The following is a 25,460-nucleotide window of genomic DNA, read 5'->3' as shown; positions in this document are numbered from 1 at the left end:
TGTTATGAGAAGGAATATATGCATATGTGAAACTTGCCAGTCCTAGGCCTCCCCCCTTAATTTCTCCTTTCAAAATTCCAATCTGATATTTTCAGTAGTGCCTTTGCTAATCTATTTTGAAGGAACTGAACTTTTCCGACGTACCTAAACAGTTCTACTATCTGCATTTCAGCTAAACCAGAATCTTTGGCAAGGCAGCTAACGTGGAAATAATTTTAGATGTATGATGTATATACCTACATTTCCAGTAACTAGTCATGGAGGAGGCCTCTCTGTCTCTGAGTGCCGATGTCGTTGGATGACCAAGATGGAACCACTGATATTCATTTCCCAAGATGCCAAGAGATCCCCAACCAACCCAAGCTCTGGACACTCCTCCCAATCGCTCAGACCGTCAAGGGGCAGCTCCCTCGCCATCCCTTCCCTACTATGAACACTGAATACACGTCCGCAATTTCTCTTAGAGCAGCTAATGTCTTCAGCCCATCGCTCACATACTTCTCAACGAAACTGGCTTTTCCCTGTGCCACATACCTAGTCAAAAAACTATTTTGTCATGACCAATTGCTGAAGAAAAGGGCATGCAAAATTTAATCTATGGTAATGACCTGCTATAAAAGGTCTCCACAAAGGCATTGTCTATCTCGTTCTCTGTCCCGACATTTGATATTGCAATGATGATCTCCTCATCCTTACGGGACGCATCGTTAATCCATGAATTGTGTCTACATGGCGTTGTTGGTAAGAAGCGGATGACACTCAAACTAACTTGACTGTGCATAGAAATTCTTTTGCTACATGCTAAAGCCTCTCGATTATCAGGGCCACCGAAGAACAATGTTGCTATATTTTGCACGGATGGTAAGCCATGCGGTTGTTGGAACCCAGTTTGTCCTCGGTCCCCAAAGACACCTACTGAACATGAGACATGGCGAATAACCTTCTGGTTTATAGTCCTTATTTCCTCCATGCTGTTTTCCATTTTCCCATCAATTCTTTGTTGCTTGTGAAACGGAAGCAATATAATGGAGACGCGCAAACCGTCAGCATCATTGCACAGATCTTTGTTTATGGTTAGAAAGGATGATACGAGTTTACTTTGGTGGATCAAAATTTTGGTCTCTGAAGTGAATGAGTCAACAGCATCATTGATCTCTAGCACATCGTTTCCACCATACTCTTCTTCATCACTGAATTGATCACCATCTTCCAGTTGGTGGTACATCAATTTGCTTTTCCTTTTCTTTGGAAGATCCACTAGATGCACCATGTTTGGCTTGATGGGTGCATTTGGACAGCCACCTAATGCTGAAATGAGGCTAACATGCCCTAAAACATGGCGTGGGACATATACACAAGCTAGCATTCGGAGCTCCCTCTTTGGATTAAGTATTTCGACTGTGGTGGGATACTGCGCACAAGACTCTTCTCTGTTCAATAAAATGGCAACTAATGGCCCTATGATCAATGTGTTAAGCACTACTACTGTCAAAAGAAAATTGTGAACATCTGTAGTCCAGACAATCTGCAACAATTAACAAACCAAACGGAACCAAAAATCAGCATTGACGAAAGCAAAGATGGCTTCCCCCCCCACCCCCCATTTTAAAGCACTACTTGTGATCAAGAGTAGTTAAGACCAATTTGCCTGCAAAACTCTTGTTCCTTTCGTCAACAGCAACCTTTCTACTCGTCTATAATAACGACTCAATTGGAACTTGAATTTCTAGATTAAACTTAACTGCAGAGTAAGATACAGCTGTAGATTTCAGCGTACAATGATCTGATTAACACCTTAATGTTGCCATCTATATGCATAATAAACATGTAAAATGCAAATGCATACATCAGAAGAAGCTTACTTTGGGCACTGGGGCTATATTAATGAGTATAAGGTCGTAGTTGCCTTTCCAATTGAGTAAGAAGGCAAGGATCAGAGACTCGTTCCATGGGATCTTTAGGTAATGACAAGCTGCAAGGGTGCCGACAATTCTAGTTCCAGCGCTCACCGTGATCATAAGGACAGTGAGGAGAGTCAATTTATTAAAAATAGCGCTTAGATCAAATTGGAATCCTGTGTAGCCGAAGTACACGGGAAGAATGAAGGTGTTTACAGTGTAACTGAGTTTGTGCAACAATGTCCGAGCCGTTTTGCCCTCCCTAGGGAACATCAGGCAGCCCAGGAAACAACTGGTAATAGTTGTGTGGCCAATCCATTCCGCAAATAACGTGAGACTTGCAAGAAGAAATATAATAACAAAAACTTGGCTGTTTTTAACGAATCTATTCCTCCGGCTCCTTTGGTTGAAAAAATATGATAGATACTTGCTCACAATGATCAGAGCCACAGTAACAAGAGAAACAAGGATTGCACTTCCAAATCTAGGAAAGGAGGTGAATGCTGTAAGCGTACCAACGACTGCTACACAAGACATTTCATTGATCAAGGAAGAATGAATTGCCATTCGCCCTAAATCAGCGGTGTCAAACTTTGATTCTGCAATCACCCGAATTACTATAGGAGAGGCTGAATTTGCTAAGACTGTCAAGATAAGAAGGACAAATGCAAAGCGCTCCTTAGTGACTCTGAATACCTTGCTAAGCTACCAGAAGAGAGGTTCACCAAAGATGCAAACCAGGATTGAACCCCCTCCTACAACGATACTTACAGCACGAATGTTGCGCTTTAAATAAGGAATATCTGTTTCCAAGCCAATCGAGAACATAAAAAGCATTCGACAAATGAATGAAAAAAACTAATGGTACTTTACAGAAGAAGCCCGAAAGAAAAAATTTTCAACCCTGTTTATACGGGACAACAATGTGGGCCCTACCACAACAACAGCCTGATAAAAAAGACATTCAACAACATAGATAAATATGCATTTTAGAATATTTTAGATTTTCCAAGATAGATGTGAATGCTTACAAGAACTTGTGCAAAAGGTCCAGGTTGCCCCAAGGGCTTCAAGAGAAGGTGAAAGATATGAGAAATCACAAGAATGCAGGAGGCCCGAAAGCTTGTTGTGGTCAGGGGGTTAAATGCGTCCACCGGTTGACACACTAACTGTTTTGTTGCCTCCATCTTTTTAAGAATGACAATTGCTGGTCAAGTAAGTTGAAAACAGAAATACGTTGTCGGAGGCAATTGATGAAACGTAAACTGTGATAACTCTCTTCTTTCTTTCTTCCCCTTCCTCTCCTTGGAAGCCTCAACCCCTTCCCTCTCTCTGTGTATCCTTTGCTTTCTGATGGAGGACCTTTGTTCCCGGAGATTTGGTCATACAAAGCCGGAGTGCTGTTGACTTTTTTTCACTTTCTGTTTCCTTTATAATAAAACAGAATCCTTCCATCCACCTATCTAAAATTTAGCTCATTTTCTGTGACTTAACCTACTACGCCCCATCAACATCAAGCTTAATTCATTTTATAACCACCAATAATTCATTATAATCTACTCATCTCAAAGCCTCTTCCAGGCTTTAACTTCACATTAGGCAAACAAACTCATTTGAAGCTTTTTTCCTCCCCTTGCATTGGAAATGGAAAAATTAATACATCTGAGGCTATTGACACCTTAAGTTGGTGCCTTGGTCCGTTGTTGATAGAGTAAATTGGTCATATATTCTCCTTGGTAACGACATGTAAATCTACTTAGACCAAATTGGTATGCCATCTAGGACCTTTAGGCTCCAGCAATTTGGCATTAGATGCTCTTCGTTATCTACATACAATTGTTCTAATCGCCAATAGTCATCAATCAGGCGGTCTATCTTTATCAGCCAACTGTTGTATAAAATTCTAGTATAACTAACTACATTATCAAGATACTGCACAAGACGCCAAGCTAAGGATCAAAGAAAACAGTTGATCATGCCATTTGAGGGGAACCGGGAATGTTTCGGGAGGCATTTGTAGTACTCATAAAATCCTGTGGCTTTGCTCTGCTTGGCCTGTAAGCAAAACAAGCAGGCTTAAATGCTATTCAGCCATTGCATCTTCTGGCAGTAAAAAACTTGAATTATAAACTGTCTCAGACGCCATTGGCTCTTAGGATAGTTAAGACATAACGGCGTTTTGCGTCCCTGTACATATTCTGGTTAGAATTGGAGAAGAACAGAATCTAGATTGCAAGTTAACTAAAATTTAAAAAACCTAGGGAGACCTTGAATCATAATGTATGCACATTATAGAACAAAAACAGTTCTAAGTGAAATCGAAGAACCAGTCAATTAGCAAATTACATGGCAAGGTTTCGCCTTGTGGTTTCCATTTTCAACAAAAGATCTTTAATATCTGCTTCCATTCTTGTCTTCATACCATGGTATTCCTTGTAAGCTGTGTCTAGAGCTTGGAATTCTTCAAACTTTTGTTTACGCATTTCTTCAGCCTCAACCAAGCGTAATTTTGTCATTCTACTCACATACTCTTCTTCAATCTTTTCATTCTTTGCAATTGCAATTCGTTTGAGGTCTTCAGCTTCTCTTCTTGCATCATCAGCACGTGTTTGGTACATTTTGGTCTCCTCCTGTTTGATTCTTATGAAGCTCTCCAGTTCAGGCAAAAATGATTGCTTTTGAGCACTCCTCTGCAACTCCGACTCCAAAAGGCGTTTGTCATACTGGTTGGTTCGGTCAACAATGAAACTAGGAAGCACGCTAGATGAACTTTCCAATTTAGGAGCTTTATCAGAATAAACAGATTTGAGCCACGTGGTGTTCTGATTTGGCTCATCTATCCCATTGATTCCTTTGCCTTGTTCTTGTCCAGACAAAACAGTTGTATTGCCAGGCTTGGTAGAATCACTATCTGCGATCAGAATAGAGGATTTGAGTTGTTTGTTCAAAAGGCATTTAATATCATAATAGTTGAATTCCAGTGCACTAATCAGAATAATTTAGGACTATAATGAAACAATTTATATCTGTTTTATAGATGGATTTTGCTAAAAATTGCCCTAAGGTGCTATTCATAGAATAATTTACAACTATAATGAAACGACTTATATCTGTTTTATAGATAAATTCTGCTAACAATTGCCCTAAGGTGCTATTCATAGTAATTTTCTTGCACTAAATGAAGTGGTTGAAAACTTGAAATTAATATGCTATTTTAAAAAAAAATGATCATAACGCAGCATACTCTGAATAAAATTCAAAATAATGTTAATATCTAATCAATTAATTAGGGTCACCAGGATTTTATTGGGCCATTGCAAAAGAACAAAAAATTAACACATCAAATGAAGATTTCGTTTGTCTCCACCAGCACCAGTGCTGGGGAAGTGCAGAATGGAGTCATTCAGTAAAGAGTTTCTCAACTGTGCATATCCTACATAAAACAAACCACAACTTTGCAGAAACAAGTTCTCACAAGTATGACAGTTAGCTTTCCATCAACCAACATCTGGAAAAACATATAGCAAAGCCATATATGCAATGAAAACTTCAAATCAATCTCATATGATCCAGGAAATGTTTATAAACATTCTCGAGAGAAAAACTTCATTAAGAATAGGCTTGTTAGGGGGAAAGAGTAAACACTGAACTAATTTGAAAATTAATGCATAAACATTTTAACTTGATTAATTATCCAAGAAAAATAGCATGATTCCTCATTGGAAAAAAATAGAAAACAAAAACTTTACCAGTCAGGAAGCTCATTATCTGACTATAAACCTCAGAAAGGTCAGACTTTTTTGCTAATCTAACAAGCATTTGGTTAGCAATTTCATGCAGCAGTTTCCCTCTCACATCTTTGCTTCCAGAAAATATCCTCTTGACATATTCAAGTTCTTTGGAAAAAGTTTGAAGGGTCCATTCCTTCGCAAAATTCTGAAAGACCTCCTTTACAAAGCCAAACATCTCAGAAGGATGATCACAGGCAACACAATGAAACTGCATCTCAGCTGCACCATGTCCATTCCTAATATAAGATTCCCTTAATCCACAATCAGCATGACACCAATGAAGACACACATCACATCCAACCCAACTACAAGTATTGGATGCCATGTCAAATTTTGAACATACAAGACACATACAACCGCTGCAAAAACCATTCTTCTTTGAGCAAACCTTGCAATCACATTCATCCACAGGAATAGAACTCCGACACATAAGATTTCTGCATCTTAAGTTCAGAAAGATCTCGGCCAAATCAGAAGATGAAACACTGTTGTCTACCTGAAGATACTCAGGCAGACCAGTTTTCAGGGCAACCAAGATCTCCAATTGAGGCCGATGTGATTTTAGCAGTGTTTCCAGGGTTAAATCAGATCGGTTCTGAAGGGCCTCCTGAGATGCACGCAGCTGTCCATACTTTTCTGCATTTAACATAATCTTGCGAATGCTCTCTTTTAGACATGCAATTGATTGTCCTGTCATTTCATGAAACTTCCTAGCCATAACATGGATAGGCTCAGAAACCATCCTGTTTATTATTGTCTCAACAAAATCAGCTGCACCTATCAGAAATTGTTTTTGCTCTTTCTGGCTATTGCTCCTATATAAGCTACCACCATGCTTATCTCTGGTGGCTCGTTTCTTCTCAAAGCTGTAATTTGAACTGATTTCATGAGACCCAACGCTCCGTGAAGGGGACCTGACATCATTCTGTTTATGAAAACTTAACTGCCTCTCAATTCCAATAGGCATCTTTGAGCTTCCTTCTAAAGTACGAATATTTTTTGTTTGCACAGCCTGACTATTTGCAATGCCCTGTAATGCTGAAGACTGACCAGAAGAGCCATTGCCATTCATCAAAATTCTCTGAAACATGGGAACGTCCTTATGCCTAGACTCATTCTGAGACTGCCATGCTTCTTGAGAAAATTGGTCAACCCCATGAAATATGGGGCGGCTGTGAACAGATTGTTCATAGTTGTCCATGGAATTCTGAGTCAAAGAACAACTTGGATTATGGTAAAATGACTGGGAACCTGAAAAGGACACGGAAGCAGTTAACCCATCAGAGTTCGTATGAAACGTGTTTGTTAAGGACAGCACACTCCTCCCGTGGCTAGGTGAGCCAGGAACTGCGTCTGTATCTTGAGCACCAATAGGCAACAACACATTTGGTAAACTAAGAGAAAGATCAAGTGATTCCAATGCCATTTTCTCATCTTTATGCTTATCAAAACCTGATTGCTCTGCCTTTTCCACTCTCCTAACAGGAGAGCAAGAGAACAACTCAAAACCCCTACTACTAGGCCCTTCCATATCAAGATCTGCATCTTTCGATTCCCTTTCAATCCATACCCCATTTTCTGCAGAATCGGCAACATTTGTCAATTCAATAGCAATACCTTTCCCTTTATCCTTGAAATTCTGACTCAAACCTATCTCTGCCACATCCATATTTATTTTATGCTCACCATTTTGCTCTGCAACTTCCTTATTAAACTCTGCCGCCTCACATTCCTCAACCTGCATCTCAAGATCAATCCCTTTGTCCTCCTTACAATTCTCTTCCAAATGGGATGACTTCAGCAAAACCGCATCTTTACTACCATCTTCCTCACATTCACCACCAACCTTTACACCTTCTTCCTCCTTTCCGACTTCATCACCATTCACATCATCCATCTTATCCCCACTACCACTAGTTCCACCATTTACACTCTTTCCACAATCTTGCAACTCATCATCTTCCTTCCCCTCACCTTTTCTTTCATTCCCCATCTCCTTATAAACCTCCTCGACATTTGAATTAATTTCACCTCCATCATTCTCCATTTCTCTATGACTATACTCGTTCCCATCATTTTGAATTCCAGCTTCAGGTTCAGGCTGAGGCTCAGGCTCAGCCTGAGGTTCAGGATCAAACTCACCTTCCTCCATCTCACTACTACTGTCACTCTCCACCGGTGTTTCCTCACTCTTCTTCCCCTCCCCACCACCACCAACACTCTTAGACTGCTCACTGCCTGAATCTCTTGACCGTGTTGGCGACATTGACTTAGATTTTGACTTGTAGCTTCTCCTCACATCATCTCTCTCCCTTGATTCCCCAACCACCCTCCCTGCCCCCAAAGAGTCCCTCGACCACGTTGGTGACTTCACATCCGTAACCTCCATCAGTTGCACCTTACTGCTACATCTATCCTCATCAATTCCAAACCTTCGCCACGAGCTCCCGCTCCCCCTTTCGCGCCGAGTTCGACCCCTTTCTGATCGGAGCCCCTTTGGAAACTCTCTGCGAGGTCCACAGAAGCTCTCCGACCTATGGAGGCTACTACTTCTACTACCACTCTCTCTGTGCCGATCAAACCCTAATTTGCGCCTATCAAAGCTCTCGAAATCATGCTCTGACCGCTTCCGGACCAGTCTCTCCCTTTCCCTCTCCCTGCCGCTATCCTCATCAGCGATGGATCGATCTCGATCATACCGAGACAAAGAAGACGAGATCAAATTGCTTTTAGTGCGGGCGTTGCTATCGGAGGTTGAAGATGGCTTGTAGTAAAAGCCGCTGATACTGCTGCTTCGATGAGACGATGATCGATTTTGATGCTGATTCGATTCTTTGCTCGCATTTTTCCCATAGGAATCGAGATCGTCGCTCGATCTCAACCTTTTCATATTTTTTTGTATATTAAAGGAACAACTTTTTCCTGAAAAAAAGAAAAGAAAAGAAATGATAACAGCGATACAATACAGAGGATAGAAACCCTAATTTTATGGCCAATTGAAGAGAAAAAATAAAAATAAAAATAAAAATAAAAGAGAAACGGAAGTTAAGAGGGTTTGAATCTGAATACCTGGAGATTTGCCAAAAATTCATGTCGGAGATTTACCAAATCCAAATGCCTCAAAATTTGGCCAAATTTAGGGAAGAATAGTAGTAATAACAAGTAAACCAAGGTTTTAATTAAAAACCTAATTTTTGAGTTTTTGGGGAGAGGGAAGCTTCTAAAATGTTTGTAATTGTGGCCAAATATGGTAATGCATATGTAAAGGCATATTTTGCCTAAAAATAGTAAAAGGAAGAAGGATGTGGAAATGGTATTGGCTGGGATAGACAGGGGTGTGGAAATGGCATTTGAGAGAGTGTTTAATTATTCTCAGTCAAAACGCAGGTTAACTACGCGTTCGTTGGGTTACTCAAAGTGCGAGCGGTGCTTTGGGTTGTGTGCAAGAGGGTTCTGTTCCATTCACCAATCACTCAGATCCCTCCGTCACTTACCACTACTTTCTACGGGGGTAACGTCAAAGAAGTATTGGCATTAATGCAGCATAGGCTGCAGTTTTTGTCTTCCAAATAGCTACACTTGTGGATGTACACAAAAATGGGTACTCGCTAGGTTTTAGCAGACGCGTGTCACGGATTTGGCTTAGCCGGAAACACGTCTGATAATCATAGCGAGTTGTTTCTTCTTTTGATTTAACTTTTTAAATTTTCAATGAATCAAACAGGTGCTCTAGCCACGTAGGAAAGAGAAAATTGGTTTGACTGTTACAGACGTCATTATAGGATTACCTTGTTGACTCTCTCTATGTCTCCCGCCTAATGAAGAAAAATGTTTCATTTTCGAAATAAATTAGCTGATATTAAAAATCAGAGAACCGCACGTGTAAGCTGTGATGGTACAGGTGAGTAAGACGCAGGGGCAAAAGATTATATAATTTTTTATTTCTGATACACATTTGGAATAAATTAATAAATGATACTCGATTTCTTTTTTTCTTTTTTTTTGATGTAATAAAATATTAGTAGCAAGAGAAAAAAGCGGTTAGCAACTCACCATTGTCGCAGCTGAAAAAGTTCTCATGGGATGGGCCATGACACTTAGAAAAGGCCGGTAGCCCAAAGCCAGCCTAGGCAAGTAAGCAGGGCATGAAATGAATGATGAATTCCGGCCCTCTGTCGGTTGTCCCGCTCGGCCAGTCTTATCCCTTCCTTCCCAACTCCAATTTCTAAGGTAAACATTACTTTCCCATGAAAGATATTTTCTTGCATTATATTGACACCGACTGCTTATCTTTTCCCAAAATTTGGGTCAAACAGAGCTGCTTTTTCTGCTTCTCAAAGGCCTCCATTATGAAAACCATCTTGTATACTTAAGGCTTTACATCATTCAAAATTTTCTTTTCATATCAATGGCAACTCTCTCTGTAAACCATTCTTTTTACTGCAAAAATAGTTCAGTTGAAGAGCTGAAAAGTAGGAGCAGGAACTGTCCCAGAATTCTCGTCGTTTTATCTTGCCAAAACAATGAACCAATGGAGAGATCAGCATCAAAAACAAAGAAAGAAGAGCAGGAGAAGAGGCAATTGTTTTCACAAGCTTTTGCTAGTGTGCACAAGTTTGGCAGAGGATTGAAGGAAAATATGAGTCCGCAACAGAAGGGTGACTGGAAGGATTTGATGTTAATGAGTTTGTCATTTGCTGTTTATGTTTATATGTCTCAAAAGATTGTTTGTGCCTACTTTGCTTGGATGTCCATGCCCAAACAATCATGGTAGCCACCTTCAGCATATTCGGTATCCGGTTTCATCATGAAGTTGAAATAGGATGCTGAGAATTAATTACTTTCCTGTTTGTTCATAGCAATTTGGATTCTGCCATGTCCCGTCCTGGAAATAATATAGTACTATTTTTATTTAGGTTCGTTTGGTAGTTGATACTGTACTTCAATGACTGAATACGCCTCCACGGTTCAATTGCGTTTGTGTGATTAATTATGAAAATCTAATTTTAAAGATCAAAATAGAAACCACATTCCATAAAGCAAAATAGGGCAATTTCAAATGCCAATTACAGAGATGACAGCTCTCCCGAGAAGAATGACAAGAAAAAATAAACTATATCTGTATGAAAACGAGCTTAAGTGCAGCAATACAGGCAATTTTATTTCGAGCTTTTAACATTAGGCAGAAGATTATTCCATGCACATAAACCCATACATTGTGAACTACAGAAATGCATGTTATAGACACAGAAACCTTTAGCACTTGGTAGAGTCATCTACAAGAACATCTAAGATGCCAAAACAGAAAGCCACCTAGAACATTTCCAATAACCAGTAAATAATTCAAAGCTTTAATTTGAGTATTCATTTTTGGAAATCAGAGCTTAAACAGCTTTGAAAATGCGATAGAATAGTGACAGAAACCATTGCAACAACAGGATTAGCCAATTAGTTCTCTTGGGTTTAGGTTCAGCCATTCGGGTGTTGGTCCAAAAACTCCTTTATAAACCTCTTTTTGCCCCTGGTATCTAGCCTTTTCATGTTCTGCAAGCAAGCGCAACTTCCTGGCAATCGCTTTTTCTCCAGTCAGGAACATATTTGCGAGCCTTTAGATAGTCATCCCGTGCAGCATCTGTTTGCCCGAGTTCTGCTCTGGTCTTTCCACGTCTGAACATAGCTTTCACATTATTTTCATCCTCTGATAATACCTGAGAGCCAAACGAGGTTCTTGTTAAAATACCTAAGATTATCATGTCCACACAGAGAGAATCATCACATCTCATGCAGGTGAAATTCCAATTCAAGGGGTGGAATTTCAATCGAAGTGTCCAATAGAAACAGTATACAAGCTGCCCGCTTCATAACAAAGTTCAGGATTGAGACATAAAAGACCTAAAAGTCACTGCTTAGTTCTTGGAAGTATGAAAGAAAAAAAGACGAAATATCAGCAATCTTATTCACACTGATTCTTTCCAAGAAATAAACTACGCCCATTCAGGTTAAATCCCTTTCTTCTTCGGTAACCAGCAAAACCAAGAATCAAATGAAGACAATTACAAAGGTTGTTTTTTCAAGATTTCCAGATATACATATACATGGCTGCAATATTACAGATCAGCAAACCTTCAGAAACCATTTAAATAGAAAAGTGATGCTCTCAGCTGGAATGTACACTTACAATGGAGCAGAGTCCAATGGCTTCTTCCTAGCGCCTGAAGTTTGTCAGTGTTGTATGACAACATATGATTGTGTGTGTGTGTGTATCTAAAATTTGGAATATTGAATGCTTTTCTTCTCTTGTGATTATTCAAATAGCGTTCGGAGATTGGCTTTGGCAAAGTGTGGCTTTGACAACAGAATTCGAAGATGGCAGGAGAGCTTAGCTGGGCTATAGACCATTCCAGGGGAAAAACTTTCACTGCTTTCCCTCTTGACAGGTGGCTTTCAAATATGGCGTGCAAGGAATTTACAAAAAATTGACAGTTCTCCATCCATTGATAGTACTTTGCAGGGCATAAATTTTGATGTAAAGTTTCCTTTATCCTAGTTGTATAAAATACAACAAATCCCTTGATTAGACCCTTCTATCAAATTTGGGGGATTGTATAAAAACTGCCTAAACTCTAACAGTGAACAGCCGCTTGGACTTATTGGCTATTGCCTTCACCTTAGTACAAACAGACCCTGTACATGAAAATTTAAAATAACCCAACATGCTATTTTCTCATTAACAGAAGAAATTATTATATTATTATTATTTTAAAGTTTTTCTGCATTGAACATTTACAGATGACTAATAATCTTTACAAAACCTGGGTCTGCCAGAAGGAAGAGCGGGAAGGAACTCTACAACTGCAAGCGTGAATGAACCTTGACAAAATGAAAGAGAAATAAAAGTACCATGCACATGAAGGAACACTTAAAGTCAACCCTGCAATGCATCCGGCTGGAGTCAACAATTTAAGGAATATAAGAGAAAAAGAGATAAAGATGAAGGCATCAAATATCAACCTGGTTGGCATCAAAAACACAAAATTAGCTGGTCCCAGGGCAAAGATTGAAAGCAGAAAGGTGCAATGATAACTCGAGCCCCCTAAGTTTCAATTCCTTCTCTAGGTGTCAGCAACCAGCAGCCTTCAGAAAATTGTCATATGGACTTGATGCAGGAAGCTGAAAGAAGGGCTGATGTTTGTACTCAGTTGCACAAAGCATTGGAGTAGTGACAACATATTGATTTATAGAAACAGCACCAACGTCTCGATCAATAAATGGATTTTTACTCTGCAATTCCAAAATGGTCTCAACATGAAATCAAGTAGCAATATGCATCACTAAGGATTTAGATATATATACTCTGCAATCTTTTAGCTTTATCCTTGTACTCTATGTGATGTTAGGTACATAGCATATTCTACATGGTAATGAGAAATTGATACACATGTTCAAATTTAGGGAGTAGGCTGAAATAAAAGAAAAAAAATTCCCATCCTCCAAATTATAGTCAAAAGCTTTTGAGGAATTAAAGTGAAAAAAGAGAAAAAGTGATAAGGCGTTAGTAATTATGGTTAGCAGATGATGTAAGAGGCCAGAAAGTGGATATTGATTATGGATGATGAGTGAGGGGTTATTGTTAAGAAGCATTAATTTTTACCTATGTTGCTCCAACTCCAAACATACCTAGGTTATACACACAGCCGACATCCCAACATGACCATGCCCATACGATATGACACTTCACACGAAAGGAAAAACTATACAACCATGATCAATAATGTTATGGAACATGATTGATAATGCCTTGTCTGAAATTTATATGATATGCCCCTAAATTCCGATTACTAGAATGTCCTTACACTATTTCAATAGAACTTAGGAAAAGAACAAAAAATAACCGTTTTACTTGAATAAGAAATATTTGAAGTGGCCACTATACAAGTTAGTACCTTCAAGGAACCTGATTCAACATGAGAATGAGGCTGCACCTCCTTTGGAAAAATGCTCACCAAACTTTCTCGATTTTGTTGAGCACTCATTAGAACAGACATCTTCTGCTGCTTTCCCACCAGAAGGGCCTCACAGTGGCCAGCCATTTCGCTATAAGGCATGTTAGGGGTGGTTGAGACCGAGGGTCTTCCAACTTGATGTGTTGTCTCTGAAAGCTACAAATAGATGAGAAATAGATTTGAGTATAACTGTCCTTTCCTATGTACATGATACCAGTAGATTAACGTATACCATCAGTCAACAGAATGACTCACTGCATCAAGAAGTTCATCAACACTCAGGAGATTTTGAGGCTCAAGTGCCAAACGTGTAACAAGACTTTTTTCACCTTCAAATGTACTAGGCAAAGCATCATCATCTACTGTGAATAATGGAGGCTCAACCTGCACATTCACAACATTATACACTTGGTATGAAATTCAAGAAAGAGATTAGGGAGAAAGGAAGAATTGAAAGCAAAAGATAATTGCCTTTTCAGGAGATTGATCATCTATTGATCCAGATTCATATGTTTGGGCAGGTGAATCCATGAACAGATGAGTTCCACGTGGACATCCATCATTAGGGATGAAATCACTAAGCAACTGGTTTCTTATTTTGGATGATTCTTGCTGCCAGAATGATCTTAAATGTTAGTATTTCATCCATACTAGTGTGAAGCAACTAACTTTTACAGCAAGGCAAATAAAGGTCATACATCAGACAAATTGCCAAGAAACTTCACTATCATGGTTGCAAATGATTCATTAGATTGGTTCTCTGCTATTTTTATTTCAGAAAGTGACTTCAAAGCATCTTCATCATCTTCTTTTGATCCGTATACTTTTCCTGGATGCTCTATTTCAGTTTTAGCAATCTGTAACTTGCAATCATTGACCAACTGCAGAAACGGATCAACCTAAAGCAAAGTCATAAAAGTATACAGTTAGCTAAGCTTTGAGTTTCAAATATTTCTATACAATAATGTGACTTGCCCATATAACGAGATTAAGAAAATAAACCAATAAAATCCAAATCAATAGTGTTGCACCTACCTTTTTTTCTGTAAGGGAAGCTTTAGCACAAGAGAAAAGTGGGGGGATGTTGTAGGCTTTTGATGAGAAGATGATCATAGAAGTAGCAAGGATAAAGAGGGACCTCCGGTGTGATGGCTGCAGTGGCCCTACCAAAAAAATCAAAAGATTTCATCAAATGGAGAGATGGATCCAAAATTGCATCTTAAATGATGATTAGCCCTGAGGTTCATTAGAATTTAATAAAACAACCCTACACGAATACCCTAATTGGTTAATTTCAGTGCTACAACAACTTAGCAAGATTATATTGTCAAATGTAAAGTAGAAAATCAATTGTAATCACGCTACTATTGTCAAAAGATCATTGGGAAGAAACACCCATTGATTACTTAAAGTGAATTAGAATAGAGCTACATGTACCTTTGTAATTTACTTTCAATTATTCTACTGGTGTTTAAGATCACTATATCTCAATATGCCAGAAGAATAAGCAGGAACCTCTAAAATTTTACAATCATGTTAGTGGTTTAGAATAAGCATAATATGACAAAAAGGCTTTTGGGAACTTTGGTTGAAACAAAAGATAATATGTACAAATTGGGAACCAAGGCCTACCTCCTCCACCTCCCAGAGATATGCTTCTTAAGGAAAAGCCCAATTGAAAGCTTCGAACCATAGCCTCATTATAGGAGTTCTACATAATATAATGCACTGTAAGAAAACCAACTGAATGTAAACAGTGAACTATTTTTTGAAGCATAGCCGAAGATGAACGCATAATATATCTCAGAAAACGGTAAAAAAACTATTTAAGAGGAAAAGACTTCACTGGTAGATTAACTTAGAAAAGAGATAAGAAAAAGCCAATTGGAGATATATCTCTTTGATTGATCAATATCACACTTTTGTATTCACAAATTTCAAGCACTCATTTTTAGATAAGGACATGCTTAAAATATTTAATTAGTATCCATTAATTCAATGAGCAGTAGAAAGAAGTCTGAAACAGCTATGCTCCACTTCTAGGGAGCAAACATGAAGAAGATGAATAAATGCTATATTTGCATTCCAAATTCCCCTAAAAGCACATAAATTTCTTCTTATATCCTTCAAATGTATCCATCTGTTTCCATCAACTAGTAGTTGGCAAGATTCATTAAATATCTTCTAAAGCCATATTTGTTTTGCAATTATTTGAAAGCTTTAACTGTAAAAACTGAAACAGAATCTACGTGAGCATTCACAATTTAACAAATCTATAAAATACATAACTCTCAGTCAAACAGAGCCAGCCTTTGTGAAGTATAGACAGTTATGGTTTTTACCCACCACATCAAGGTGCATTAACTTCAACTATGGTCCTTTCAATGGCTTCTAATTAATCACACCATTATTATTATTTATGCATTCTCAAATCTTTATTGATAAGCAAAGCAACTTAGTGAGCTAGGCTAATACCTTTCTTAATCTTTATTGATAACATTTAGCATTACACCTACATTGAAGAATAGCAGTATCAAAGCAGCAGTAGCTAGTATAATAAACTTCCAGAAAAGGGAATGATTTGACTTAGAATGTTACTAGAAAGTATGCACATAACAACTATTTAAAATGCTCTATTGTATGAATTTTTTCACTTCATCTAGAACTTCATATTGTCCTTGGTCCCAGTTGCAAAAGGAAACTCTAAAAGCATCATTAATTGATTGGGGACTTGTTTCTCTGTTGATCCTATGCAGAACCAATGCACGTATCTTTGCTCAATTCACCCAATAATATTCCTATAGTGATTCCAATATATTTGCTTTAGCATGACCATAACAAGATATTTAACTTGTTCACTGTTTTCTTAGGTTCCAACTCACACAAATCAAGTAATTGTAGGCTAAAAATGATTGGATCCAACCAAATAAGAGGTACTATTAGTCAACAGCCATAAATATTTTACAAACCTGTGCATCATATTGCAAAACTCTAATAGAAGAAATGCACACATGTGCAAATGCATGCACGTAAGTTTATATGTAAGGATGGATGCATGGCAAATTAACAGCACAAAAGAACGTGTTAAGGAAGTATAAAACAAATCCAACATGAATTTTAATTCATAATGTCACTAAATTGCCAAGAATGATGTAATACCTTGGTTCGTGCAAATAGCAACACCAGGCTGTAGGTATGAGCAATTGCTTCAAAATTTTCAGGCATATTTAAAGGAGAGATGGATTGCACCCAAATAGATGAAAGCATAAGAGTTATCTGATGACTGCTTAATCGAAGAGGTAAAGCCTGACATCGGTTGGGAAGAAAAGGAAAGGTCATGTCAGATAAAGGAGAAGAAGTAATTTTGTGCATTGATGATTGAAAGGCAAGAATGTGAATACATAACTGGAACTCCAACTGAATTACTCATTGATTTTTCATCTTCTATTGCAGCTGATGGATTCATCTTTACACTATAAGCTCGGCTGTAACTTGACTTCAACCTGTTCAGAATAGTCTGGTTTTGGATCTTTGCACTGTCACTACCAACAGTTTCATTTGTGTTTACAATTGGTGGTTGCCCTTTAGCACAATTCAACCTGTCTTGCATAGAAACACCATTGATGTTTCCAACCTTATTGTCTACAACTTTTTCTTTATCTTCCCTGCCCAACTTCTGAAAGAGTGCAGCAGAAGAAGAAAACACAGATACAGTTCTTGAGAGTGTCTTTTGCAGATTAGTGGCCTTCTTTGATAAGTGAGTTGCAGCAGGAGGACAAGGGCAGACAGATGATGGAACCAGAACAACAGAAAATATGCGGTGAGTACCAACCCTTGTTTCATGGTCTGCACAGACCATTGCTAGAAGTAATTGATGAAACAATGACTCAGGAAAAGCCTACAATATTTCATATTTGTAAGGAATGAGAAAAAGATAAGGAACTAAAATAGAAGATACGCAATCTCCTGCACAATAACTAAAATAATTAGATAGTAAATGTTGCCTTACCTTGTTTTGGTATGACAAATTTGGAATTGATGCCATAATTTGAGCCGTACGATAAACTGCAGAAATCAAGGTTCTGGCCATAACAGTAATGTTTGGCATGTTCTCCAACATAACGGCCATCATATCAAGGACAGGACCTGCATCCCCAACCTGCCTTTACAAGGTATCTTAGTTATACATTTACTTTAAAAGAATATTATCAAGTTTCAAATGCAATATCGTTAAGATATTGCATTCCTGAGTTCCGATTGTAATTATTTTGCCAATATGTTAAATCCTATTTGCATCAACTGTAGATATGTTAAATCATGTTTCAAATATAAATGATAATTTATAAATAGGTTACTTAACAGGTGGAGAACAAAGTCACCTTATGTGATAACTGAACAAGGCACTCATCTACAGCTGCTCGAAATTTTTGGTTGTATTGAATCACCTCAGCTCCCAGACTGGAATCATCAAGTGAACAGTGTATGCTTTTCCGTAGGTGTCTTGTCATATCAGTTAATGCACCAATTATAGCCACAGATGGCTGAACCTTTGTTTGTTGAGCAAGGGAAGTGACAACATCCACAATATCTAACTGCATACAGGGCTTCTTCAGAACATTCTTGTGGTCGAGATGCTTTACTAAGATGGACAACAAAAGGTGTGTGTTTTCCCCTGAGAATAATAAAGCAATCACTTGAAATCACACCAAAATTCACTTCAAAAGATGACAAAGGAAGCAAACTCCTATCAATATCAAACAAACTAAATACCACATTTCTCTATTATTAACTGCATGTCCTGCAAGACAGAAAGAGCTACACCATGCTGGGTAGACCACAGGTCCTCATTATCAAAAAACCGAAACAAAGATTCTAAGACACGTCGGACAGTTGTAACTTCCTTGGCTAACTTGGCCATGTTATGCAGGTTAACTCTTGACCAAAATTGGGGATTCTCAGCTTCCTTCCTGCAATATTAATGGGGGAAAAAGGGGACTTCATGTAGCCATTAAGCATTCCATATGTACAGAGAATGCAGCAATTAAAAATTTGTGACAAGAGCAATTACACAGGGACAAGAATTTCTCCAATTTCACTCACAATACTCCTCCAAGAGTATGTTGCCATGGCATCTGGGGAAGATAAATTGTCTTTAACACAGTCATTCTGTGTATCTTGATTGTCATGAATAACAGCATCTGATTTTTTTAAGCCTCTGTAATTTTCCAAGACCACTGAAACAACCTGGTGTTTTAGGGGAAATTTTAAGTAACCTTAAACAAAGTATATTGGAGCATGAAAATTGAAGCAAATGACAGATAAACAGATACAAGCCAGTGAAGGTATTATGTAAATGCTGATAAGTATAACACACACACAGATCAAAGGAAATCAGTAAATTTTATTTCAACTTGATTGTGATATATTCTCATTACCTGTAAAGTTTAAGTTTGCTTGTGGTTTTAAGGTTACTTTTTATTAAATTTATATAGGATTCCCAGATATTTTACATTACAACTGTAGTATACACATACTAGATGAAAGTGGGTAAGAATGTTAGTTTAAATGGAGTTTTTATATCCACATTTAGCAGTCAAAGGTGGTGCATTGGCATAAGAGTCTTAGTTGGAGTAAGTTTTCATCCTACTATCAATCTCATAAGAGAAGACAGCAACTACAATTATGCCTTTATGCTCATTTTAGTAACTCAAAGTTTCTAAATTTATGCTATTTTCTGATTTGGAGTTAAAGCCATGTACATGTTATTGCTTTCATCTAGATGCAATTACTTAGAACCCTACATTTGATCACCGAGATTTTTTTGATCCATTTATTTGTTCTTCCCCATCTTAGTTTCTCACAGGAAGGGTGCAATCAAACTTGTTTAAAACACCTTCAAAGTGAACAGTTCCTGTTTTGCTAAGAAATATAATCTCCAAATTCTAGCTCCCAATTCTTATCTCAATTTAGTACTGAAAATTTAAGACACAGCACCACCATAGCATTCCATTCCACATCATGGTGCCAAGAGATAGAAATGCATGGAAAAATAATATAAAAAGAAAATTGTAAATAAAATTAAGCAAAAGGGTCCCAAGAAAACTCACATTATCAAACTCAGCTGAGACGTGAGAGAACTCTCCCATGAACCAAACCTATAAGACGAATAATTAGAAGATTGTGGAAGGAGTTAACTCTGTTATTTAATTATTGAGTTTTTGTTGTTCATTTTTCTTATGTTGGAAACTAAATCATCTAAAATTTAATAATTAGGACAAGTCAATATAAATAAATTAGTAAAAATATAATAAATAAAACAATGAGTGGGGATCAGTTGAGCAATGTAATAATGAATCATATGGAAACTTGACTAGAGAAGCAGAAAGGATGATATTCAAGTTTTCATCCAAATACCTAAACTGAAGAAGTAGAAGGTCACCATTTTCTAGATGATACCATTTTTGCTACCAGAGATTTGATTATTTTCATGTTCACATATGATCAAACTTATGATATCAGCAACTTAGTAGAGAAGACAATTTTTTGCCCCAATTTTAATTTCAAATCCCTCATACCACTATAATTGAGACTGTTTCCATTTTTAAGGTAAAATTTATTAAATCATAAGGAAAATGGTAGAGTAACCAGCGTGCAATCATATTATATAAGAAGTGTAAAAAAAAGCACCATTTCTTTAAAATGCCATAGATAGGACTTAAAATGAGCTATAGAAATAAAATTTGCTAAGTAAGAGAAGAAAACATAAAAGAATTCACATGAAATTAAGACGGATAAAGCATATATGGCATAGGGAATGCAAATATGGAGAGATGAACTGGAGAAAATAATGGAAAATAAAGGGATAAACTATTGATTTCCTAATTGGATTGAGATGTTTTCCTATCTATGGAATCTATTGTCCTTGTATGCTCTTTCCACTCATCCATTTTGACAGAACCAATTAATTATGACCTGAACTCCTATAAAAACAACAAAATCTAGATCCTAGCTGCCCTTCAGCCATTACTTCGAATCTCAGTACACAAATTGCTCACCTTATTATTATTATTTTTTTGTGTGTGTGTATAGGCCAAAGTTACAAGAAAAAGGAAAATTAATTCTTGCTAAATAATCAAAGATAATGGTACCGTCAAATTCTTAATGCATATGGGGGAAGAAGGGAGAAATTCCACAACACAGGTGGATTTCAAATTCATACTTAAAGTGATTACAGGAGGCAAAGTTGAAAGAAACAATACTTGGAGATGGTCATGAGAAAAACTAGCATAATAATACTATTAATACAAAGGAAATCACTAAGAAAAACAATGGGGATTTAGGTTAAGAATTTTCGATAGTTATAGAAAATTACCACTGATGAGAGGGTTTGAAGACCAGCAGAACGCAAATGTTGTACCCTCTTGTCCTCTCCCATTTCTTGAGCTAAAAGACAAAGTTTTGGAATCAATCCATCTAAGTTGAACATATAAGTACCATCCCTCTGGCTAGTCAAAAATGGTGAAACATTAGCATGAGGGGTTTCACTGGAATTAGAAGAAACTCGAACTTTCTGAAGTAAAGTACTTCTTGAGATAAACAACTTAAAAGTGGCAAGAATCTACCAACACTTTCTACCTGATTATTCACAAAAACAAAAAGAGCTTGGCATCCCAATACCCGCATATCGTCCATTCTTGCTTGATCTAGCAGGATCTGTATAATGCTGAGAAAGCTACTGGCAAACAATGGCCTGCGATATAGTAAATAACAATAAATATATATCAACTAGTTGATTGATACGCTTTTAAGTGCTTTAGACATATATTTTGAACTTGCCAAGGTTATTTTATTGTTAAGGCTCCATTTGCTTCAATAGTCTCCTCAAATCTCAAGAAAGAAGCATTGTTAATTTCTATAGTCCAGATTCCAGAATAAACAAAACCATCAAGACAAGAAATATGCTTTCACATTAAATTCTGGTTTCAACTTTCCTTTAATGAGCAGGGAGTAGAAAGGGGGAATAAAGGAAAGGTGGTATTTTTTGTCAGAAACAAATCAATATGCAGAAGCAAAAAAAACTGAGATTCAAAACCGTACACTTGCATGCCCAGCCAACTACGTTAATATTTCTTGTTTCTAGCCAAGAGACTTTTCGATTAGTCAAAGTAGTCGGCAAGCCTACAAATATCATTATTGACTGCATCATATTATATGCATGGTGCTATCATTACCTCCGTCTAAAAGCTATGGCAACTTATTGATGCCCACGCCAAAAATATTAGCACTCCCTTTTCAACCTCAATGGAGATTAGATGATATAGCCTTACAATGTGAAAGCACTATCTAAATGTGTCAGAGAATAAGTCCAAAATGAATATGCTACAAATGTCACAACCCAAAAATAAAAATGTACTCCAATTCAAGGTTCCCCTTGACAAATAATCTCTCTACTTGAAAACATTATAACAAGGTTTGCTCTTAATTATATATAGCAAAAAAAAAAAATTTGTAAAGTATGCCATAAACTAGTGAAGCTAACTCTGTTTCAAGGTATCAGTCCAATGTCATTCAGACACCAGATTCTCAAATGGGACTTAATAGCTGATCATGAGAGGTTTGTCAAATCTTGCAAAATGGAGGTGAAGAAGGGGAAGGCATATCTTTGTTATCGGAAAATCTTAGCTCATAGTTCACATTACGTGCTTTACTTTTTTTAATGTTTTACCTTATATTGCCTCTGACTCATTAGACTTTCAAACTTTACCAAAATCCTATCTTTAGAGAGTTATTGCTGTACATTGCTGGTAAAATTAAAATTTAAAAAAGGGTCATAACTAGGCCAACTAGAAAATGTCTTCATATCAACCTACATGAGAGATTAGCTCCTAAATTATCTGGTTTCAAAATATCATAGCATGAAGATTTAATGACCTGATGACAGTCATAAACATGAACGCTTAACCTTGAATTTTTTTTGCAAACGGGCCATAGAGTAGTGCTTTATGACCTTATTACATACTCGCACTCAATAAGATGAAAAGGAACTCACATTTGCTCTTTACAAGAAACCATCAACTTCCTGTAGACATACACAATAACTTTTACAGAGTGAAATTGCTCACTTCGCAAATCCCTGTAAAATTTCTGCTCCAATGAACTTGTTATCTGATTTTTAAACACAAATCAGAAGGTTGAAAATTAGATTTTGAACATCAATAGTATTGATAAAGTAAACCAAACCAAAAATAAGATTAATTGGAACAAAAAATACAGCGAAAACCTAAACTATGACACAATGGCTTATTGGAAAATGAAAACTAGAAAGGACGAGAGTAAATCAAGATCATAGCAGTTAGGGGGTGTGTGAATAAAAAATTAACATACGAAGAGGCATTGATGAAGATTACAAAACGTACCTTTGGAATACGAAGAGGATTCTTGGAAGCATATTCACATAGTTTACTGATCATTCGTTCATTGGGTTGTTCATCCTATGAATTATCATTTATGCCCAAAACAAATGATGAGTCCCACGCAAATCCTTACAAAGTTTTCTAAAAGGAAGAAAATAAGATGAGAAAAAGGCAGAAACCGGAGATCGAGGAAAAATATCGGCGAGAAATTTCTTGTAACGCTTGACGGGATGCCTGGATCTGGTACTCAAGGAAGGGCAAAAGATGCACAAAGTCCCGCACATAGGCATCACTCCTCTTGATATCACCCCCATTTCCGTTCAAACTCTCCCTCTTTCTTTCTCTTTATAAATATTATTATTTATACAAAGTATATAATTTAAAAGCTAGGTAAAATGATAACGAGAGAGATCAATATATAAATTAGAGAGAACGAATTCTCTGGGATCGGAGGGATGGAGGAAGCAGATGGCCGAGGAAATGTAAATCTTCTCTCTCTCTCTCTCTCTCTCTCTATTATATGCCGTCGTCTGTGTATTTATAGTCTTCGCTGTGCGAGTTGCACATTGCAATCACAGGACGGACAATTGACTATTATTAATAATTAATAATTATTTTTCTTTGGGTTTACAATGAAGTTTCAAGCATCATGGGTCCGTGTCACAACGGCTAAAAATTTGAAGGTCGTGGCGCTATGGGCCCCACAAGATCCCAATTAAAAATGCATGGGCTCTACAATCTTTTAAATTTAGACTTTTTTTTTATAGGTTTTCGGACTTACAATGAATTCGACTTTTCTTAAATAAATCCTTTAAAATTTTTTAAAAATTTTCAGCGTAACCAAAAAAAAATGCTAATTTGGAAAATTCTAATTTACACACGAGAGAAAAGATATATAAAAAAACGCACATATTGTGTAGGTGTTTTCGGGTAGCATGTTATTGATGAAATAACTAAGGTGCCGTTGTTTTATAGAAAATGATTTTTAAAAAATAATTTTTAAAAAATATTTATATTTTTTAAATTAAAAGAAATTTTTTATTATTCAAATGAGTTAATAAAAATTATTTTTGTTGTTTGATTGTTTTTAAAAAATTCGTTTATTTTTTAAATAATATTAATGTAATTATTAAAATATTTAAAATTATTTAATATTAAAATATATTGAAATAGTTTATTATTAAAATTATTAATATTCAAAAACAATTATATTTTAATAATAATATTTAATATTAAAATATTATGTTAATAAAAAATACTTGAAATAAAACAATTTAGTATTCTTTATATTATTTATTAATAATATATTATAATATTATTTATTCATATATTATTATAATATTTATTAATTAAATTAATAATATTTATTATTATATTATTTATTAATATAATATTACTTATTAATATAATATATTAGTATATATTTATTTATAATCATATTTATTAATATATAATATTATTATTTATAAGTATAATATTAATAGTCTATTATTTATTCATATAATATTATTTATTAATATATTGTAATATAATATTATTTATTTATTAATATAATATATTTATAAGTAAAATTTACTTAAAAGTATTAATCAATAGTTATACTCATGTACAGTTCTTTTTCGTAAAATATTTTTCTCTTTTTAAATTTGTAACATAATTTTTAAAAAAATAATCTTATTTTTCATTAATCAATAAATTATTTTCTGTTGACTAATTAATTTTCTGTCAAATAAATGTTTGAAAATAAAAAAAAAATATTTTTTAAAAATTATTTTCCAAAAAATAAACTGAACCTAAATAAAAAAAAAAAGTTTTAACTCCTACTACTCTTTTTTTCTTAATTAAAGAAATAATTAAAAAATAAAACAGCAAGTTCAAAAATGAGTAATAACCCCTAAGAGGAATTGATACGATTCAATTCAATATTTTGTTCGTTCGAATTTGATTGTATCATAGCTCTATAATTAATTCAGATGAGGTTTATCGTTTGATGAACTACATTGTTGATATTGACTCAAAAAAAAAAATGATAGGTATAACTAGTCCGTAAACAACCAACCATCGCACTATAACAATTGAATAGATTTGATCTATGATCATTAGATCCTCTTAAAAAGATCTATTAAATTTATCAAGTTGTTCCAAAAAATCAAAACAGCTAGTTATTAATGGAATTTCTTGTCGGCTCTTTGTAAAATACTCATTTGGACGAGGCCTTCCAAACATATTATAAGCCAAACATGTGCTGACGAATAACCAACACGAATAAAGAAAGTATAGTAATATTATGAATGATTTGGTATAGAATACAGGTAATCATAGCAGCAAAATAACGTTCTTCTGTGTTTCCAGACA

The 25,460-nt window shown here is 36.2% G+C and overlaps 3 protein-coding genes and 2 pseudogenes across 9 annotated transcripts; 1 reads left to right on the top strand and 4 right to left on the bottom strand.

Moving 5' to 3' along the window:
• Window positions 1–105: 105 nt before the first annotated feature.
• On the bottom strand, window positions 106–3,221 carry LOC111313688 (cation/H(+) antiporter 2-like; annotated as a pseudogene). The gene is made up of 4 exons (XR_016332529.1): window positions 2,930–3,221; window positions 1,863–2,846; window positions 609–1,525; window positions 106–534 (listed from the first exon to the last, which is right to left on the bottom strand). The product of XR_016332529.1 is annotated as a cation/H(+) antiporter 2-like (transcript).
• A 515-nt stretch (window positions 3,222–3,736) lies between these two features.
• On the bottom strand, window positions 3,737–9,020 carry LOC111313686 (protein OBERON 4-like). 3 transcript variants are annotated; one of them, XM_022914362.2, is made up of 4 exons: window positions 8,759–9,020; window positions 5,648–8,611; window positions 4,245–4,809; window positions 3,737–3,953 (listed from the first exon to the last, which is right to left on the bottom strand). In XM_022914362.2, the coding sequence occupies exons 2-4, from the start codon at window positions 8,577–8,579 to the stop codon at window positions 3,872–3,874; spliced, it is 3,579 nt and encodes a 1,192-aa protein (XP_022770097.2). In that variant the 5' UTR covers window positions 8,580–8,611; window positions 8,759–9,020; the 3' UTR covers window positions 3,737–3,871. The 3 variants fall into 3 exon arrangements, with proteins under 3 accessions (XP_022770097.2, XP_022770098.2, XP_089608604.1); XM_022914363.2 differs by lacking the exon at window positions 3,737–3,953 and adding an exon at window positions 4,022–4,085; XM_089752478.1 differs by lacking the exon at window positions 3,737–3,953 and having other exon boundaries at window positions 4,141–4,809.
• Window positions 9,021–9,964: 944 nt separating this feature from the next.
• LOC111313247 (RNA/RNP complex-1-interacting phosphatase) lies at window positions 9,965–10,604 on the top strand. Its single transcript, XM_022913910.2, has one exon. The coding sequence runs from the start codon at window positions 10,098–10,100 to the stop codon at window positions 10,461–10,463; it is 366 nt and encodes a 121-aa protein (XP_022769645.2). The 5' UTR covers window positions 9,965–10,097; the 3' UTR covers window positions 10,464–10,604.
• Window positions 10,605–10,829: 225 nt separating this feature from the next.
• On the bottom strand, window positions 10,830–12,404 carry LOC149512053 (peptidyl-prolyl cis-trans isomerase FKBP42-like; annotated as a pseudogene). The gene is made up of 4 exons (XR_016332754.1): window positions 12,318–12,404; window positions 12,086–12,130; window positions 11,868–11,894; window positions 10,830–11,397 (listed from the first exon to the last, which is right to left on the bottom strand). The product of XR_016332754.1 is annotated as a peptidyl-prolyl cis-trans isomerase FKBP42-like (transcript).
• A 16-nt stretch (window positions 12,405–12,420) lies between these two features.
• LOC111313685 (protein SEMI-ROLLED LEAF 2-like) lies at window positions 12,421–23,620 on the bottom strand. Of its 3 annotated transcripts, XR_002693026.2 has the most exons (20): window positions 23,285–23,620; window positions 23,109–23,183; window positions 22,742–22,857; window positions 21,328–21,442; window positions 21,065–21,193; window positions 19,800–19,847; window positions 18,761–18,936; window positions 18,463–18,659; window positions 18,072–18,364; window positions 17,702–17,851; window positions 17,099–17,590; window positions 16,852–16,998; window positions 15,325–15,403; window positions 14,728–14,855; window positions 14,391–14,591; window positions 14,164–14,304; window positions 13,948–14,076; window positions 13,633–13,848; window positions 12,701–12,970; window positions 12,421–12,620 (listed from the first exon to the last, which is right to left on the bottom strand). XR_002693026.2 is itself a non-coding variant. In XM_089752479.1 (19 exons), the coding sequence occupies exons 1-19, from the start codon at window positions 23,417–23,419 to the stop codon at window positions 12,809–12,811; spliced, it is 3,129 nt and encodes a 1,042-aa protein (XP_089608605.1). In that variant the 5' UTR covers window positions 23,420–23,620; the 3' UTR covers window positions 12,421–12,808. The 3 variants fall into 3 exon arrangements, 1 of the variants encoding a protein (XP_089608605.1); XM_089752479.1 differs by having other exon boundaries at window positions 12,421–12,970; XR_016332528.1 differs by lacking the exon at window positions 12,421–12,620 and having other exon boundaries at window positions 12,831–12,970; window positions 13,633–13,841; window positions 23,285–23,546.
• Window positions 23,621–25,460: the final 1,840 nt, after the last annotated feature.

Source organism: Durio zibethinus, chromosome 23 (genome assembly GCF_047325235.1).
Source record: "Durio zibethinus cultivar Kanyao isolate XHJ-2024 chromosome 23, ASM4732523v1, whole genome shotgun sequence".
In the NCBI taxonomy this organism is placed as follows: Eukaryota; Viridiplantae; Streptophyta; class Magnoliopsida; order Malvales; family Malvaceae; genus Durio; species Durio zibethinus.
This window is presented reverse-complemented; position numbering and strand designations above follow the sequence as displayed.

Coding starts and splice junctions, on each gene's coding strand:
- LOC111313686 (XM_022914362.2), bottom strand. CDS start 8,579: ATGAAAAGGTTGAGATCGAGCGACGATCTCGATTCCTATGGGAAAAAT. Junction 4,810..5,647: donor GATAATGAGCTTCCTGACTG/GTAAAGTTTTTG, acceptor TTCTGATCGCAG/ATAGTGATTCTACCAAGCCT. Junction 3,954..4,244: donor ACAAGGCGAAACCTTGCCAT/GTAATTTGCTAA, acceptor TTTTGCTTACAG/GCCAAGCAGAGCAAAGCCAC.
- LOC111313247 (XM_022913910.2), top strand. CDS start 10,098: ATGGCAACTCTCTCTGTAAACCATTCTTTTTACTGCAAAAATAGTTCA.
- LOC111313685 (XM_089752479.1), bottom strand. CDS start 23,419: ATGGGGGTGATATCAAGAGGAGTGATGCCTATGTGCGGGACTTTGTGC. Junction 18,660..18,760: donor GGAGAAATTCTTGTCCCTGT/GTAATTGCTCTT, acceptor TTAATATTGCAG/GAAGGAAGCTGAGAATCCCC. Junction 17,591..17,701: donor ATTTGTCATACCAAAACAAG/GTAAGGCAACAT, acceptor GAAATATTGTAG/GCTTTTCCTGAGTCATTGTT.